At 51.6% G+C, this 16,516-nt stretch overlaps 6 protein-coding genes across 6 annotated transcripts; 2 read left to right on the plus strand and 4 right to left on the minus strand.

Annotated features, from left to right (window-relative positions):
• Window positions 1-300: 300 nt before the first annotated feature.
• INS49_002104 (uncharacterized protein) lies at window positions 301-1,120 on the minus strand (the record flags this gene model as incomplete). The annotated part of the gene is made up of 3 exons (XM_043162919.1): window positions 301-427; window positions 490-792; window positions 912-1,120. The coding sequence occupies 3 exons, from the start codon at window positions 1,118-1,120 to the stop codon at window positions 301-303; spliced, it is 639 nt and encodes a 212-aa protein (XP_043031425.1).
• Window positions 1,121-2,551: 1,431 nt separating this feature from the next.
• On the minus strand, window positions 2,552-5,210 carry INS49_002105 (uncharacterized protein; the record flags this gene model as incomplete). The annotated part of the gene is made up of 3 exons (XM_043162920.1): window positions 2,552-4,363; window positions 4,439-4,753; window positions 4,818-5,210. The coding sequence occupies 3 exons, from the start codon at window positions 5,208-5,210 to the stop codon at window positions 2,552-2,554; spliced, it is 2,520 nt and encodes an 839-aa protein (XP_043031426.1).
• A 1,271-nt stretch (window positions 5,211-6,481) lies between these two features.
• INS49_002106 (uncharacterized protein) lies at window positions 6,482-8,845 on the plus strand (the record flags this gene model as incomplete). Its single annotated transcript, XM_043162921.1, has 2 exons — window positions 6,482-6,974; window positions 7,290-8,845. 2 exons carry the CDS (start codon window positions 6,482-6,484, stop codon window positions 8,843-8,845), a joined length of 2,049 nt encoding a protein of 682 aa, XP_043031427.1.
• Window positions 8,846-10,115: 1,270 nt separating this feature from the next.
• On the minus strand, window positions 10,116-10,586 carry INS49_002107 (uncharacterized protein; the record flags this gene model as incomplete). The annotated part of the gene is made up of 2 exons (XM_043162922.1): window positions 10,116-10,203; window positions 10,264-10,586. 2 exons carry the CDS (start codon window positions 10,584-10,586, stop codon window positions 10,116-10,118), a joined length of 411 nt encoding a protein of 136 aa, XP_043031428.1.
• A 1,623-nt stretch (window positions 10,587-12,209) lies between these two features.
• On the plus strand, window positions 12,210-13,113 carry INS49_002108 (uncharacterized protein; the record flags this gene model as incomplete). Its single annotated transcript, XM_043162923.1, has 2 exons — window positions 12,210-12,554; window positions 12,607-13,113. The coding sequence occupies 2 exons, from the start codon at window positions 12,210-12,212 to the stop codon at window positions 13,111-13,113; spliced, it is 852 nt and encodes a 283-aa protein (XP_043031429.1).
• Window positions 13,114-13,370: 257 nt separating this feature from the next.
• INS49_002109 (uncharacterized protein) lies at window positions 13,371-14,753 on the minus strand (the record flags this gene model as incomplete). The annotated part of the gene is made up of 1 exon (XM_043162924.1): window positions 13,371-14,753. One exon carries the CDS (start codon window positions 14,751-14,753, stop codon window positions 13,371-13,373), a length of 1,383 nt encoding a protein of 460 aa, XP_043031430.1.
• Between the last annotated feature and the right edge of the window lie 1,763 nt (window positions 14,754-16,516).

Consider the following 16,516-nt stretch of genomic DNA (forward strand, 5'->3'; position numbering starts at 1 on the left):
CTCTGACAGATCATCACGGTCGGTAATGCGTCGAGGCACTTCAGTGAGTGACTCAATCATCTCGAATTGGATTTGTCATTTTGCCATCGCGCCGTAAACATCATTTCAAATGCCACAAGCAGGGACATCTCACCAAAATCACGTGTTGGAGCATAATTCCCCATCCTCAAACGACCAGGGAGTCATCGCTGAAGAAGGTGGTAAGATGACTTGATCAATCCCATCCCAACAACCTCCAGCACGGCCTGCACCCCCTTTCCTGGGCAGGCCGTCGTTCGCTACCGGATCCTGTCCATGAGATCACTCGAATTCCAAAAGAATCGCCGTCGAAGGTTGGATCTCGAACATTCCATTGTCAACCTCTTCGAGTGTCACTTGGCCCTCCGGCAACCCTGAAAGCGTCTCAAAGCTTTGCCCAGCCCAGGTGCTAGCTATCGTTCAGCATGCAATCACAAGGCAGAGCATATAGACCATGGGACCGGTACTTACACACCAGAGCTTGCGGTTGTTGCTGGTGCCGCAAGCCGCTTGATCCAAGACACTCGTTTTGCCCCTTCTTCGTTCAAGGTTATATTGAAAGACGATGCCGTACTGTCACCAAGGTGGACGTTGCTATTCAAAGCAACCACGCGGCGAAGCGTGTTACCCTCCCAGATTCCATACGCTGCGAGTGTATCGTTGCTTGCCGAGAGTTCGGCAACGTACGAGTTGTTACCCTTTCCGATGGCTTCATTGACGATGAGCAGCGCGTCTGGGTCATGCCAGAGAAGGGCGAGGTTTGAGAGCGTGAGACTGCGCAGGACAAAATGTGAGGCGCGGCGTATTTTGGAACAGTCGACTCACCTCCCACCCTCAGAAATGGCATGCTCCCTGTCCTTTCTCCCAAATTGCGCAGGATCTAGTTCACATACTCGTTAGGACGCCCAATCTCTGCTCCCGCCCAGTCTGTCCAACGATCCATCTCTATGCTAAGACTGGCCAGGTGAGGCGAGAGGGGCTCAGCCCATGCTGGCATACGGGTGGGAAGTTGTAATGTGACTCCGAACGCGTCTCCCCTCACGAGCGATGCTGGAGCTAGCAACAGCGAGAGAACCAGAAGTGGTCTGGACCAGGAAGACATTGTGCTGTGCCAGAGGTGCTTAGCGAGGGACGGCACAGAGCGGATAGTGACGAGCGCAATAGTTGAGTGAGGACTGTTCAAATTGGGTTGCCATGAAGGCGCGTTCTTATATAGAGCACCACTTCGCCTTCTCAAACTCTCCTGCCAGCTTTTCTGGAACAGTAAGCCTCATGGACACCGCCTTCTAGAATATCTTCGTCATGACCACTTCCCGGAACAGACGCGCTTTGGGGGCCAGACCCACTCCACGTTCCGGAAACTCCGGGCCTTTGCTGATCATGAATCCATATTACGCCCCCCCAAATTGCCATGTAGGATTGCCGAGCACATGGGCAGTGATATCCCACAAGTTCGTGGGCGCGGATTCCCCGCGCACGCGCCCCACGGGGTCGCAGGGGCTTGGCGTCTGGGGTGCAGATGAATGGTTGAAGCTTCCGCAACATCGGGCGAACTAACTACTCGATATGCCTCTAGTCCAAGTAACAGCGAGCGGCCCCGCTTCCGCCAACCTTGCTGGGGCATTCATTGTAATGGATAAATTTCGGGCAGGTCGAGAAAGAAGCTGGCCGTGAAGTCCCAGGGCCACTTAACAAGTGAGAGCCAGCCGGCTGACCCCCGATAGAAAAGATTACAGAGTGATTCGTTTCCGGGCCGATTGCCCCAGTGTGCTTAATCATGCTTTCCCGATGGGGTGATAAAAGCCCTGGGCTCTCTGTTGACGATTCGCCGGTCCAGTGTTCGCTCACGACACCGCAGAATTTTGGGTCACGGGGAGCAATAACCCTCTTCCCCACGGGCCGGCGCAGATGACCATTAAGGATCCTGTCTCACACACTTGCCTAGTAGCCCGAAGGTATAGCACACCTAGGCTGGACGAGGAAGTATCACGACCCATGCGCAGCGTCACTACACTAAAGTGCTAGGCCCCCCACGAACTGCCTGGCTCCTTATTGCTCTCGATGCATACCAACCTATCGCATGGACGGACCCCAGGAAATATCTAGAGGCTGAATTGCCGACTTCAACTCAAAACTTGAGAAACAGGGCAGTCTGAACACCTTCAATGTATCGCTATTGTTGTGCATGAATGGCATCTGCCCGGTGAGGTGTCAGATGTCAATTGTTGGCTATGATGAGTGTAGTTCAGGTGGTGCATAGAACAATGCAATGGTACGTCTTCACGCTAATAATGTGTACGAAGGTTGCTTGGTGAGTCTGAAAGCATCGGAAGCCTAATATTCTTCTGGCTCAGATTCAGGGGCACCACTGACCATGCACTACATTCTAGACAAAAGTGTTGGATCTTGCCTCTTTATTGTGGGCTCTGATGTTGGATCAGATGCCTCCTAAAGACAACGCACAATACAGCGAGCTCATCGGCCGTCTCAAGATCTCATAAGACATGGGCTCTGATCATCGGATCGTTGTCGCTCAGATAGTCAAGCTCTCCATTTCAGCACCCACCGCACCGTCCAAGTCTGGTGTTGGCGGTGGGAGGTTGAAACTCTTGGTCAGAATCCAGCAACTGGCATACATATTGACACGATCGATACACACGCCTGGTGCTCTCTTGCCGTGATATTTTGCGGTGAAACCCTGGCGCTCGAACTCCTTGAGATACCACGGCGTCAAGCCAGAGCTTCTCAGCATGACACGGCCGCCCATCTTCAAGGCACGGTTGAGCTTGCGGATCTGGCTCGTCGCGGCATTAGAGTCGGGGTCGAACCAGTCCATAGAGTCCATGACCACCGCAACCGTGAGCGTGCCGGGTGTGATTCGGGCGATAACCTCGTCGATCTCGTCTGTATGAATGCGGAGGCCATCAAACGCGCCAGGGCGGGACAGGCGAGCGTGGGCTTGTGGGGCGAGGTACTCGGGGTGGCACTTGCGGCTGAACTGGCCCGCCAGACAGACGAGGTAGTAGGGATTATCAGCGGCTATGTGAGTGTTCTCGACCATCGGATCTAGCGTGTTGACCATGTAGTTCCAGACAGCCTGGGAGCGGGTGTTCTGGGCACCTTTGTGCTCCCGACACAGGCAGGCGTGATCTGCCTCGATCATGGCGAGCTGGTTCTTGGGCACACCCAGAGCAGCCCAGAGAAAGGATTCCTGGCTGACGACAAGTCGGTTGACGAGCGTAGATAGCACGATCGGCCGGATTTTACTGCGCCAGATTTCCCGCTGCTCGTTGAGAGTCTTTGCTTTCAGGACGGCGTCGACGGAGCGCTGGAGGCCAAAGATGCGAGCAATCCACCGCATCAAGCGGATCGCATGCTTTGAGCCGCCCGTGTCGTAGAGCCCGCGGCCACGCTTGTTGGTGAAGATGTGCGCGTTGCTCAACCAGTACTGGAACGCGCGGCTGGATAGGTGGGGGGACAGCTTGGAGATCAGGAGCTGGCGGAAATCCGGATGTTTGCCCTCGCCGAAGAGCTTCCAGAAGTCCTCGTACAGAAGGGCACTGTACGAGGCGATCTTGAGCTCGAGGAGATGGCACTGAGTCGGGTTCAGGTCAACTGCGTGAACGCGGGCGGGGCTTTGCATCACATATGATAGGATGTTGTCGCCTGCGCTGCAGATTGCCAAGACGACATCCTCGGACCCGAGGTTGAGGATGCGAGCATCGACGCGGGAGTCTTCCCAGGTGAAGGCATAGATATACTCATCGTTGAACTGGGTGTGCTTCCTCAGCCTCTCGTCGTAGTAGATGCGCCAGTGGTGATGCTGGTAGAAGAAGGCAGGTAGGGGCAGGTTTGATGACAGGTTGGCAACGGCGGCATCGAAAGCCTTGGAGCGGATCTCAGGGGCGGCTCTTTGAACTGCTCGAGTGAGAGCGTTGGGGGCGTTGGCTGGCAGAAGATAGGGCGACTCAGTCACAAGTGCGTCAACGTATTCGACAATCTCGTGTGGCAAGCTCGAGGACGCGAACGGCTTCTTGTGACAGCCCAGCCACACGTAATAAGGGATGGCACCAAGCATGTTGTTGCGGGCGTTGGCACTGAGCACTGTTCCAAACCTGTACTCGAGGTAGTCACGACGGCTGGGTTCCAGACCAACCCTGTCGATGTCAAACCAGGCACGCCAGAAGGTGCGTCCAAAGAAATTGACATGGCGACCGACCAGGCCTCCGGTGTAGTTCCGGAAGCTGACGTCGACCTTCGACTGAACATAGAAGTCAACCACCCCCATCAAGCCATCTGGCGAGAGGAGTGATGCCAGGGAGTCTATGACGGAGTAGTAATCCGGCTAGTTCTGCGGATCAGCCACACGAGCCCCCAGCCGCCCGTTGGGGAGAAGGTTATAGCGGAGTCAATCACGTACAATCATGGACAGGCTGTACGACATTGTGACCAGGTCAGCGCCGCCGTGCTCGGGGCGTTTCTGGGAGAAGTAGCTGCTGGGAGCCCGGGTGGGAGCCCGAGCGCCAGGCGCATCATTTTCATATCGGTCCAGGTTGAACTTTCTCGCGTCTTCGCAGACGACCTTGACGTTGTTCCAGCCAAGCCTGGCAAACCGCGTGCGGGCAACCTCGCACAGCGAAGGAGAAAAGTCGACCAGGTAGACGGCGGAGAAGAACCGGGGCACGTCTACGAATGAGGCCATCGCCTCGATGTTCCAACCCGTGCCTCCACCCACCTGGATGAATGCAATCAGTCAGACGGCGCACGGTATTCCACAAGGAGTAGGAGACAGGTCTTACGTCAACCCAGACCCTCTTGGGCCTGTGCAGCCCGTCCTTGGCTGACCTGGCTTCGAGCTGGGCGGCCACGAGTGCCAGCATGTCCTCGCGGCCCTTGAGGAGGGCCGACCTGGTGGTGTCATAGATGCCCGCCTGAGCCTTGTAGAAGGACTCCAGGGCGTCCTGTTGGGTTCCCTTGCCATCACCCTCGTGGGGCTTGAGGAAACAACCATAGGCGAAGAGGAGCAGGGACCTGACGAGGCCGGGAGTCTCGTTGGCCGCGGTGCCCTCTGAGTGTGTGCTTGCAAAGACCCTGGAGAGGCCGAGGGCGAAGCAAAAGACGCCGGCGATGCCAGCGTAGACGATCTTGTTATCCAGCTCTGGGGGTAAGATGTTACCACCAGGAGAAGCCATGGTACTCTCTCATCGCAGGCTCGCGGGGCGAGGCAGGGAAGGGGACTGGTTGAGCAGAAAGGGTGTGTTGAAGAGAGGACTGTGGCCAACCACCAGAGGAAGGGCCTGGGGAGCGGGTGGGGGGTGGCCTGGGCAGAGTATAAGTAATGGAGGGCACATCCTACCTGAGAAAGCTACCCGCTATGCTACGTACCTAATTGCCGCAGGTGACCATGGCTGTTGATGAGATGACCACGACATTCTGTGGCGTGGTGCGCATGTGTATGCGTGCGTGAAGTCAGAGTGTGGTCGACGGGAAGGAAAGAAGAATTGAACATGCATCCGTGGCACTGCTCAGGTAACAGGGTCCGGGAAGGTGTGGTGGCCCCGACAGCCAATCAGCCTCAAGCTCTCAACACATGTGTTGGAGCCATTTGCTCACCCAGGATCGTCAACACTTGAGCGTCCCGCCTTGCGGCCCCGGACTCGCGCGGCACGTTTGACCAGCCGTAGGCTGAGAGGGACGGAGCAGGATACCCACACTGGCGCCGTCGCCCCGAGCAGAAATGAGGACGTGCATGCATACATGGACTAGACACATGGTGGTTAGTCACAGTCGATCACGGCAGCTCCCCCTTCCTTCTCTGCGCACAAGGGATGAGCAGTCAGGCAGCACGCCTGAAATGTGTAATGACGACCGAGATGAACCGCGCACGAGGCTGAGGATGAGGCGGGCGGCTGGAGGGAGCGACGAGATGTGCCCGTCAGAGTACAGTGATACTGGAAGAACGAGACAGAGCATGCAGTATCGTGATGAACATAACAACAGTTTACTTGTATATTGGACTACCTGCCCACACAGGTAGAGGGATAAGATCTACCGTAGACGGTGCTGCAGAATTGGTCATGTCATGGTGCCAATCAGCGTCCGTCCTACAGGCACATGTTGGGCTCCCTTTCCTGCCGTGTCGTGTCGCGTAGTGTTGCACTTGGGACAAGGTCGCCGGACGTTGAAAGGGTCAGCCTGTTTCCTATCGTGTTCTGTAGCATCTGGGTGAGAAGAATACCTACCTAGGTAGGTAGAGGTAGGCACCTGTGCTGCGGCTGTGCTGTTACAGTGTTGTGCTGCGACGGGCCTGTGGCGCCTGTTTGATCACAGCGCGCTACTCGGCTCGGCTCCGGCCCGCCCTGGCTCTCTGGCGCGGCCTATGTCGTCCTGCGCCTTGCCTCGATGACCTCCTCCTTCTCGCCGTCCTCCTCCATCGCACCCGGCTGCCCGTCCACATCCCACCATGCCTCCTGCATCAAGCCAGAAGGGCACCGGCAAGAAGGGCGCCGGTGCCATCGCCCGCCAGAGGAGCCGTAACACCACGCCCAGCTCCGTCCCGCCGCCCGCCTCCCTCCCCCCGATTGACGTCAAGCAGACCGAGTACCTCGACCTCAACTACGACTCCTTCCGCAACCTCACCTACGAGGATGTCGTCGACCAGAATGCCATCTCGTCGGGCATGCCCGAGTCCAAGAATCTCGATGGCATGATGACCCGCCTGCAGCGCCTCCAGGAGACCCTCGAGCGACGTCATAACTTCTGCGACCGTGGCATGAGGCTGCTCGTGCCTCTCCTCAGGGCCAGGCTGGACGACGAGCGGTCCAGGGAGGAGGAGCGCCTGCGCAGGGAGGCCGCAGAGGACGACGAGCGCGCCCGCAAGGCCAACAAGGCAAACAAGGCAAACAAGAAGAAGAGGAAGGCCGCCGACTCGCTTGCGCCCCACGATACCAACCTGGGTCAGTCCACCATCTATACTGCATTTCCCCCAACCTGTACTCACTCGCTCCTTCGCATTGCTTGCTATCTCGGTATCACGCAGAGACATGGAATGCAGTTTTTGTTTGCGCTTTGCCCACCGTCCTCAATTCATTATTCGTGCGCCCTGTCAAACCTCCTCACTTGTAACCTGTTCTTGTCTCTGTACTCACCCATGTGATTTGAATTGCACTTGCCCGTCTGCCGTCGACTTGACCTCACTTTCCTGCAGCTCTACGTAGCCTTATCTTTTTGTTCCCCGCCACCTGAACCCACCACTGATCTCCCAGTAACAGAACGGTCATCCCCACTGCGCGATTCCAACAAACCCAGGAAACTGTCACGCGACAACGACTCCACCTCCTCTTCCCTGTCCCCCGTTGCTCCTGCTACCCCCGGCGGCGGCGCCATGGATGTCGACGACAAGGAAAAGTCCAAGAAGAAGGTCAAGGCCAAGGCCAAGAAGGAGCAAGAGTCGTCTGATGATTCCGATTCCAGCTCTGACGACGAGGGTGCCCCGCCCCCCAAGGCAATACCACAGAGCAACATGTTTGGAGACGACCCCTCGACCTTCCCAGACCCCACCGTGTACGAGGTCACCAAGGTTGACTGGAAGAACATGGTGGACGAGGAAATCAGGGAGGCAACATCTGTCGCGACCTACCCCAGAACCGATCTGGCCGATCAGATTGCCGGCGTCCCACCAGACAAGGACTACAGTGTCGCCAAACCCACCAACCAGATATCCTTCTCCACATTCTCAACCTACGTTGAGCCATACTTCAGGCCTTTCACCGAGGAAGACCTCGCATTCCTGCGCGAGCGCGGCGACCGCGTGACCCCCTTTGTGATCCCCAAGCGGGGGAAAAAACACTACACGCAGATCTGGGCAGAGGAGGACGACCACATGGCCATTGACCTGCCCGAGAAACCTCAGCCAAACGCACCCCGCGGGAGTATCGAGCACATGACGGATGATATTGCTGAGTCCGACAAGCTATCAGTCGGGCCGTTGCTCTCGCGCCTGATGCAGGCCATGAGGCCCGAACGGCGGGCCGTCGCCAGTGAAGATGGCAAACTCATCACCAACGGCGTCAACGGCGAGGCCGGCAGTAGTATGGACCTGTCCATGAATGGCATCGACAGCGTCGATACCGCGGCCCCGCCCGTCTTGCAACCCAACGGCCAGCCATCTGAGCGGGAGCTCTCGCCCGCGGCTCACATGCCCGAATCCAACTCCGAGCACTGGAAGAAGGCCACCCACCCCAAACTGGACTATAACCAGGTTGACGAGCGCATCAAGCAGGAGCTTCGACATATTGGCTTTCTGCCCGCGCCCGCAGATGAATCGGAACAACCACAACCTGAAGATGCCCGGGCTGATTACGATGGCGCCTACGACGACGAAGTCGCTGGCCGGCTGCGGCTCCTGCAGAGCCGTCTCCGCGAGCAGATGCTCATCAACGGTGCCCGCAAGGCGAAACTCTCGGACCTTGTTCGTGAGCGTATGGCTCATCAGGAGTACCAGACCATCCTCGAGGACCTCGACAGCCAGGTGCAGGCAGCATACCTGAAGCGGACGCGCACCATGGGCAAGACCAAGAAGAAGTCAAGGCCGGGCGCCGCTGTGCAGGCCGCCTCAGGGGTGGCCAGGCCGGGCATCGGTGATCTCACCAAGACGCTGATGGAACGCCGGCGGAGATGGATCGAGAGCATTGGCACCGTCTTTGATGGCGAGAACCTAGGCAAGGTGCCGCGGGCGAGCGAGCCCGGCAGCTCCATCTTCAAACAGCCCGAGATCGCCGAGTTCATCAAGAGGGAGAACCAGAGGTGGGATGAGGATGACGAGTAAGCCTCGATTCAGCGGCGCCGACAGCTCCACGGTCCGCTTAAGCCCGTGCCTCATCCAGTCACAGCCCCAGACGGTATTGATGCCTGAAATAATTCCCGGGTCGACGATGGTTCTGAAGAAGGACTGGCGGCGACTAGAGTCATCCCATTTACTGTTCTTACTACTGCAGCAGGCCATCCGGGGCGTGGTCTCGAAAATTATGGTGTATGTTACTATTTATTTTTGATTGATGAATGGCGTTGGTCGGACAGGCGTGATGGGCCTCACTGTCTTCTGAGACTTCGGGTTGATGGTCCAAAAGGGCGGGAATTGCTGTTACGGGCGATGGTGGGCAACTGGGGCTCTCTCCTGTGGCGTTGTAGGAACAGCATTACTTTCTATTGCAGATCAAGGCGTAATGGCCAGGGTTCACCACCGTGAACCTCAGCCGAGGTAACATCTGTTCGGGTCGTACAAATCATATCAACTGACTGAGATACACGCCCATTTAACCACTATGCAGATAGTGCTCTTCGTCTGGATATTCCACCTGACGATTTCGCAAGCCCAGCCAGTAAATACGACCATGTCCCTGCAGAACCATCCGCTTCCTATGCGCTTCACTATGCGGGCACCACCGTCACTGCTGTCCGACCCCTCGGCATCACAGCAGGCGTCGTTGATTCTTGATCACCTCGTGCAAGCATCACTGTTGTAGAAAGTTTTCTGTGTGACTCGTTTGGGGAGGATACGGTCAAGAGATGAGGAAGAGGAACAGTGTCCGTTGATTCGGCTTGCTGTTACATTAGGGTATCCTAAACCTGGTTCATCTTAACGGGTTATTAGGAATTTACCGCGACCTATTCCTTCCGTTAATATTGCTAGAAAACATCTACACCACACTTTTGTAAGATATGAGCTTGCCATTCTATACAGCATCGGATAGTGGTGTTTGAAGCCTCATGTCAGTAAAATGGTGTGAAATTAGGCTTGATTAATATGAGTTGAAGTTGGATGCCTACAATAAAGAGGAGACAGACCCATACCCAAACAGTTTACATGTTACAGGTGCGATCATAAGCTCAATGGACATCCTATTACATCATTATAGAGATGTCGAGTTTTCAGCCTCAGGGGGCAAAATATCTCAGAGGTTGTCTCGTGTGAGCAACTGCTTAGTCGCTCGGTTTATATGTGATCACGAGACACGGAATAAAGATTGACTAGATCGGCTCTAATCATAAATTCTGCCACCACATAACTATTTACAGTGTCTCATTGACCCGAGCTTTCAAGCCGCACAGTTTTGGACAACCTGAACTCCAGCGGCGATGGCAGCGTTCAGAGATGCCTGGGTGCTAGCCACGGCAGGATCCGCCCTGAACGAATTTCTTCAGACATTTCAACTGTCGTTGGGGGGGGGGGAGTCATTTACTCACGCATTAGCACCAATTATAGCCGCGTTCATGGCCTCGAAGCCAGCCTGGACCTGATCACGGCCAGCCGCAGGGGGCGCCTGGCCGGCTTTGATGGCCTGTCCGATCTGCTGCACACCGCCAGCGGATTGCTGCAAGCCGGCCTGCACTGCCTGCTTCACCGTTGCGTCCTGGATCTGTGCCGAAGACGTGTTGATTTCTTTCAGGCCGTTGACTACCCCGGCGCGCCCCTGATCACAGGCAGCTTGGTCCTGGCGGGGCGTGATTGCCGCTGCAGAGGCGCCAGCCGCGAGGACGAGAGCAAGGATGATCTTGGTGAAGTACATGGTGCTGAACTGTGAAGTGTATTTGTGCTGAACTAGAGGTCTCGAGATAGGACGGCACGTGTGGGTTGGAATGACAAAGTTGGGACGATTAGGACTGAGCGTCTGATGATGCACTTTACTCTGGATCAGGTGAACCCAAGCTCACCTTTATATGAAGTTGGATGAGGAAGCGCATGTTTAGAAGCTTGCGATTGCTGCATCGCATGCAGATGGCCGGTTCGTAGCAAATACCAAGTAGAGAAGTAAAACGCGAGGCAATGTTACGGAAACGTCGATCAAAAGCTTGGCCTGGGTTCTCCGGGAACATGAAGATCATTGAAACGGATCTTCAAAGGTGGGAGGTGCCAAGCTATGAATTTAGGCAACATGTGTCGAATGCGATTGGGAATTGGTGGCAGTTTCAGAGACTTGCCCAAGTCTATTGTCAGACTCGCGCTTGGGGGCAGTGCTTCTCGGCCTTGTTACGAGACAGGCGCCCGCTGGGCAGGGAAGACGTAGTACCTGACGGTTAATCAATCTCCCTCCCGCTGTCATGTGAAAATCGGATTAGCCTATCATCTCGCCAGGCATCTCGTTGAGCTCAGACATGGCCAAAACGGCCACGGACCAAAGTACACGTCCGTAGTAACCATGAAAACGGAGAAAACGGACACGGCATCTTCGAAAGCCCATTGAGTTTTACTCGTATCTGGTTAGTTAGTACGCACCAAATGAATACAAACAGTGAAACCTTCACCTACCAGCCGGGCCAGCAGCAACACATGAACGAGCAGCAAAAATGCGAAAGATATGTAACATAACCCCAATGACTTGAGGCGGTAGCTGATGGTCGGTTCAAAAATAGAAGGTATACATATCAAGGTTAAGCATCGATTCCCAACAACAGCCCACCAGCTACCTCGGCCTACTCCGAGACAAAGACAACTTCTTTCGTAGTGTAGTGGTTAGTATGCAATCTCGTTGTATGAAAGGTTTCCGTGTAGAAGAGATGATAGCACGTTCGTTGAGAGTAACTGCGTGAATTGAATGGCAGCGGTGGTGATCCGTTTGACTTCCGTTGGGCCTGCAAATATAGAGGCTTGTAAGTGAGGCAGCTCTGGTACGCATCCACACCCCCACAGCACAGTCGGTCCAGCCGGAGCCCCTGCAATGCTGGACTGAACCCCCCCCCCCTCTGCTGAGGTGCAGCCCGCGGGAAGTTAAAAGCGAATAGCTCAAACCCAACAGTTTCAGCACTAGCAATGAGCAACTGCTGGGAAGCATCCCCACACCCCCGATACCATAAAGCTCCTGCATACACCACGCTGCAACCCCAACCATCCTTTCTTCCTTACTTCGTAGTGCTTCGTTCCTAAAAAGTAGTAAGCAGAAAGGGGGGAACTTGGGTGGATCTGAGTGGGTGGCGGGTCGATGCTCTGATTTTGTTTGGGGCGGAGAAAAGTGGGACCCGCATGGGCATCGAGCCACGTGACTGGCTCTTGGCCAAATCCTTTACTCAGCCGGCCCCAGTGAGCAGTGAGCTCCGTTCCCTCGCATCACAGTGCATGTGTCAGCGGCCGCCTTTAACAGATCTCGGCTCCTCTCGCCACCGAAAACCATCGACAGCTCATCCTAGCAAGCATCATGGAATCTACGATCAAGTTCAAAAAGAGAAGTGGCAAGGCCAGCTTGAGGAAAAGAGCGCTCACGTCATCACCCACATCGTCCGACGATTCCGACGATGGCGCCTCATCCCAAGACGACACCAAGCCGCGAAGAACGCGTGTCAAGCGATCGAAAACGAAGCCTAGCGCGCCAGAGACATCCTCACAGGATCTTTTCCCGGCTCCTTTTGCAGCAGATCGCGCTGTTCCCTTAGCAAGCAAAAACGACGCGGCCCGCTCAGCAAGAGCCGTGGGGCCGGAAAAGAGGCCGGCCAACGTCCGCACCACGGTGATAACGGATTTCTCCCCAGACGTTTGCAAAGACGTGAGTACTTGATCATCTAACCTTCAAGATTATGCATGCTGACTATCTTCAGTACAAACAAACCGGTTTCTGCGGCTTTGGAGACAACTGCAAATTCCTCCACAGCAGGGAAGACTACAAGCAGGGCTGGCAGCTTGATCGTGAATGGGAGGACGTCACCCGGGGAAGAAAGAAGGCATCCGGCACAGTCGTCGCAAGCATCGACGGCAAAAAGGCCGAAGAGGAGCAAGAAAGCGACGAGGAAGCCTTCTTGGAGAGTATACCCTTTGTTTGCATCATCTGCAAGGAGTCTTACAAAGAGCCTATCGTCACCAGATGCGGGCATTACTTCTGCGAGCCGTGTGCGCTAAAGCGATATCGAAAAGACCCGGCCTGCGCGGCCTGTGGCGCGGGCACGAACGGGGTCTTCAACTCGGCCAAGAGGCTCGAGAAGCTGCTAGAGAGGAAGCGGGAGCGTGCTGCGGTGTGGCGGCTAGCTGACACAGAAGCTGGCGGCGAGGTCAGCAACGAGAATGAAGGCCAGAGGAAGGCAGGGTTCAGTGGCACGAAACGATCATAGTGTTCGACAGACAGCATGCGCGTGGTGAAGGGAAAATCCAAAGATGAAGCTTGATTTCTATAACTTAAACCAAAAGAGGACTTCTCGAATTTAAACTTCAACCGGCAATCCTCGGTGCAAGATGTCAGTGTGCCGTTGTATCCTTTTTCCGTACTCGATGACGAATTGTGTCCCACCTGATTGTCTTGACCCCGTCACATTTTGGTACCAACGCTCTGTGCCTTAATGGATTGAGAGAGCAGCCACAAATTTCATTCTTAATCTTCTTTTGACAACACAACATAAAGCCCTTCGCGTGTGTAGAGTGGCGATTCGTCATCTCTGACATCAGAAAGACATAGCGCACACTTGCGGGCAACGCGACTGCCGGCTTGGCCATCGGCTGGACGGACAAGGTCGAATTCTTCGACAGCTCGCTTCAATCGCTTCTGGATTTTGTTTCTTGCCACCGTCTGGAGACCAGGATACCCTCTTTCTCGGCACACTTCCCGGGCTCGTTTCAAAACCTCCTTGGAACCCTTATATCCAGAAAGCCGGCTTGCCTCCCAGGCCTTTTTCAAGGGTTCTTTGGTATTTTGAAACTCCCTTGCGCGATTAACTTCGAGTGCGGCCTTGAGATTCGGGAATCCGTTCGCACGGTTCACTTCAAGAGCGATCTTGCGTGCAGTCTCGAGACCCGGAAATCCGGCAGCACGGCGCATTGCGAGGGAAACCTTCTGCGCAACCTGCAAACCTGGAAACCCTCTGGCGCGATTCACTTTCATGGCAACCTCCGCTGCTGCCCTAAGAGAAGGAAAACCCTTCGGACGGTTTAGCAAGACGTAATTTCTGCGCGCAGCTTTGAGCTTTGCGAAACCTCGCGCCGCCACAGTCTCGACGGTATGCCCACCGGCATACTGCCCCAGGACAGTATCTATCCATCTCATTCCGGAGCATTCGGAGCTAGCAAATTCTCGCAGCACTTGAGGGCAGTCCGGATCTGTGGCTTCCGTAATGGTGAAGTTACGGATATCTTGCTGGATCTTGTCCATTGCGGCGGCGACAATGGAACCCGTACGAGTGTCTGAGATATTTTTGCAGCGAGCTTCCTCTATAGAAGCAGCCCAAAAAGAGGCATTGGGCAAGATTGGCGTGAATGAGAGTGCTAGGGCGAGATTGAGAAGCAAGTCCTGGACTACGACTCTGCGATACGTAGTGGATCTTTGGCCCGGCGGCGTCGTGCACTCCGGATGCTGGGCCATTAGGACAATACGTTCCAGTCGATTGGTTGTTCTGTGGAAGAGCAAAAAAAATCGCCCGACCGTCTCGGAAATTTCTGCTGTAGGGTCGAGATTTCCACATGATTCGATTTGAAACAGCGAAGCGTCTCGATTGCTATTATCGAGGAATCGGTTATGGTTAGACACGCCGAAGAGCAAGATCACATTCGTCATCCGAGAATCCATCATGAATTGGGCAAATCTTTCCATAGCCTTCTTTTGCTTCGGGTTATCGTACTCCTCTGGAAGACGTCTCCATCTCTTGTGGCCGCTACTCGAAGGTACTTTGGCCTTGGTACGTTCACGGCGTAGTGAGGCATCATCAACGAGAATCGAAGAGTCGCGCTCCAGACAAATACCTTTAGCGTAAAGCTGAGCCATCGTGGGGTTTGTTGTGTCGAAAGTTTCACCGTATGTAGGGAATTAGCAGGTAAATGTCGGATAATGAAGTCGACGATGCAAGCGAGCCGCAAGATGGCCCGAAGGAACCACGAGAAAATTCGCCGGTTGGTTGGAAGCCGCAATTTATATGGAAACAAATTCGTCCCAAGCGCCGGATAGTATAGGTCATGACACAGCCACGTTCGAGGTTTCCGAAATGATGAAAAGGCTTGTCCCTCTTGATTCGAGTTTTGAGCTTCTTTCTGTTCGATTTCCATCCTAGACATGAATTCTGCCACATCGGATTTATGCTTTTGAAATGAAGGATGCGACAGGATCCAGAGTCTCGTGTCGTCAGGGCTCGTAGGCAAATGCCATCTGCTTCTGGCGTTCGCGTGGGGTGGCGGCTCCAGCGGCGAAAGTTGTTGCACGCACATCCCTAACCCTGGTTCGCAACCACCTTTTAAAGTGCTTAAATAGCTAGATTTCTTTTATTTCCTTTTTTTATATTACTTTTAAGAAATAAATACTTTTACAATTATGTTTTTAATTCTTTATAATATTTATAACTTTTTATAATTATTAATTTAATTTATAAAAAAAATATTATTTTTTATAAATTATAAATAAATTATATAAAATATATTTTAATTATATTTATTTTATATTATTTAATTCTTATTAATATTTAAATATATATTTATAAATTATTTTTAAAAATATATTATATTTATAAGCTTTATTAAATTACTTAATATAAAGGTATTAATTTTAAAGTTAAACTTATAATTTTAAGTTATAATAAAAAAGAAAATAATTTTAAAAGAATATTTTTAATTATATAAAATATTTAATTAATATTTTATAAATATAATAATTAAGGTAATTAAATATATAACTTTAAATAAAATTAATAATTTATTATTATATTAACTTTTTAATAAAAGCTGCCTTTTTTAAGGAATATATAAAATATAATTAATAAAGAAATATAATTATAATTTAAAGGATTTAATAAGAGTTAACCTTATATCTTTTATATTTTTATAAATTAATAACTTAATGCATAAATTAATTACGTTATAAGATTAAATATATATTTATATAATAATTATAAATATTTTTTAAACCTTATTAATTAATAATATATTTAAATATTCTTTTTATTTAATTTATTATATTATAATTATATAATAAATAAATAAAAAACTTTTTTACTTTATAATAAAGCGCTTTTAATAATTAAAAAGAATTTTTAATAATGCATAATATTAAGTAAAATAAAATAAATTTATAATATTTTTATGTCATGCTGCGGAAAATATAACCTTAAAACTTATATAAGCTATAAAATAACAAGCTTAATAATAAGTAATAAAGATATAAAAAGTAATATAAAAAGCATGGTAAGTAAAGCAGAAATGAAAAGCATAAAAGTTATATTTATATTAAATAAAACTTAAAGATATATTTAATTAAAAGCAATAAATAATTAATTTTATAAAGGTATAAGCTTAGCATAATATAATAAGAAAAGCTTTAATAAAGTAATATTTTTTATGATTTTTAAAGAGGTAAGTAAAAGTTTATAGCTATATTGCTTTAAAGCTAATAAAAATATTTTTATTAAAGGTAAGGAATGGGAAATTAATTAAAATATATTATAATAAGGTAGTAATATTAATAATATAATTTTTTTTAAATGTAATAATAAAAGTAAATTATTAAGATATATATTAAGGGTTGTTAAAAGGAAGAAGAAA

The sequence above is a fragment of the Diaporthe citri genome (assembly GCF_014595645.1).
Source record: "Diaporthe citri strain NFHF-8-4 chromosome Unknown scaffold_1, whole genome shotgun sequence".
Taxonomy (NCBI): domain Eukaryota; kingdom Fungi; phylum Ascomycota; class Sordariomycetes; order Diaporthales; family Diaporthaceae; genus Diaporthe; species Diaporthe citri.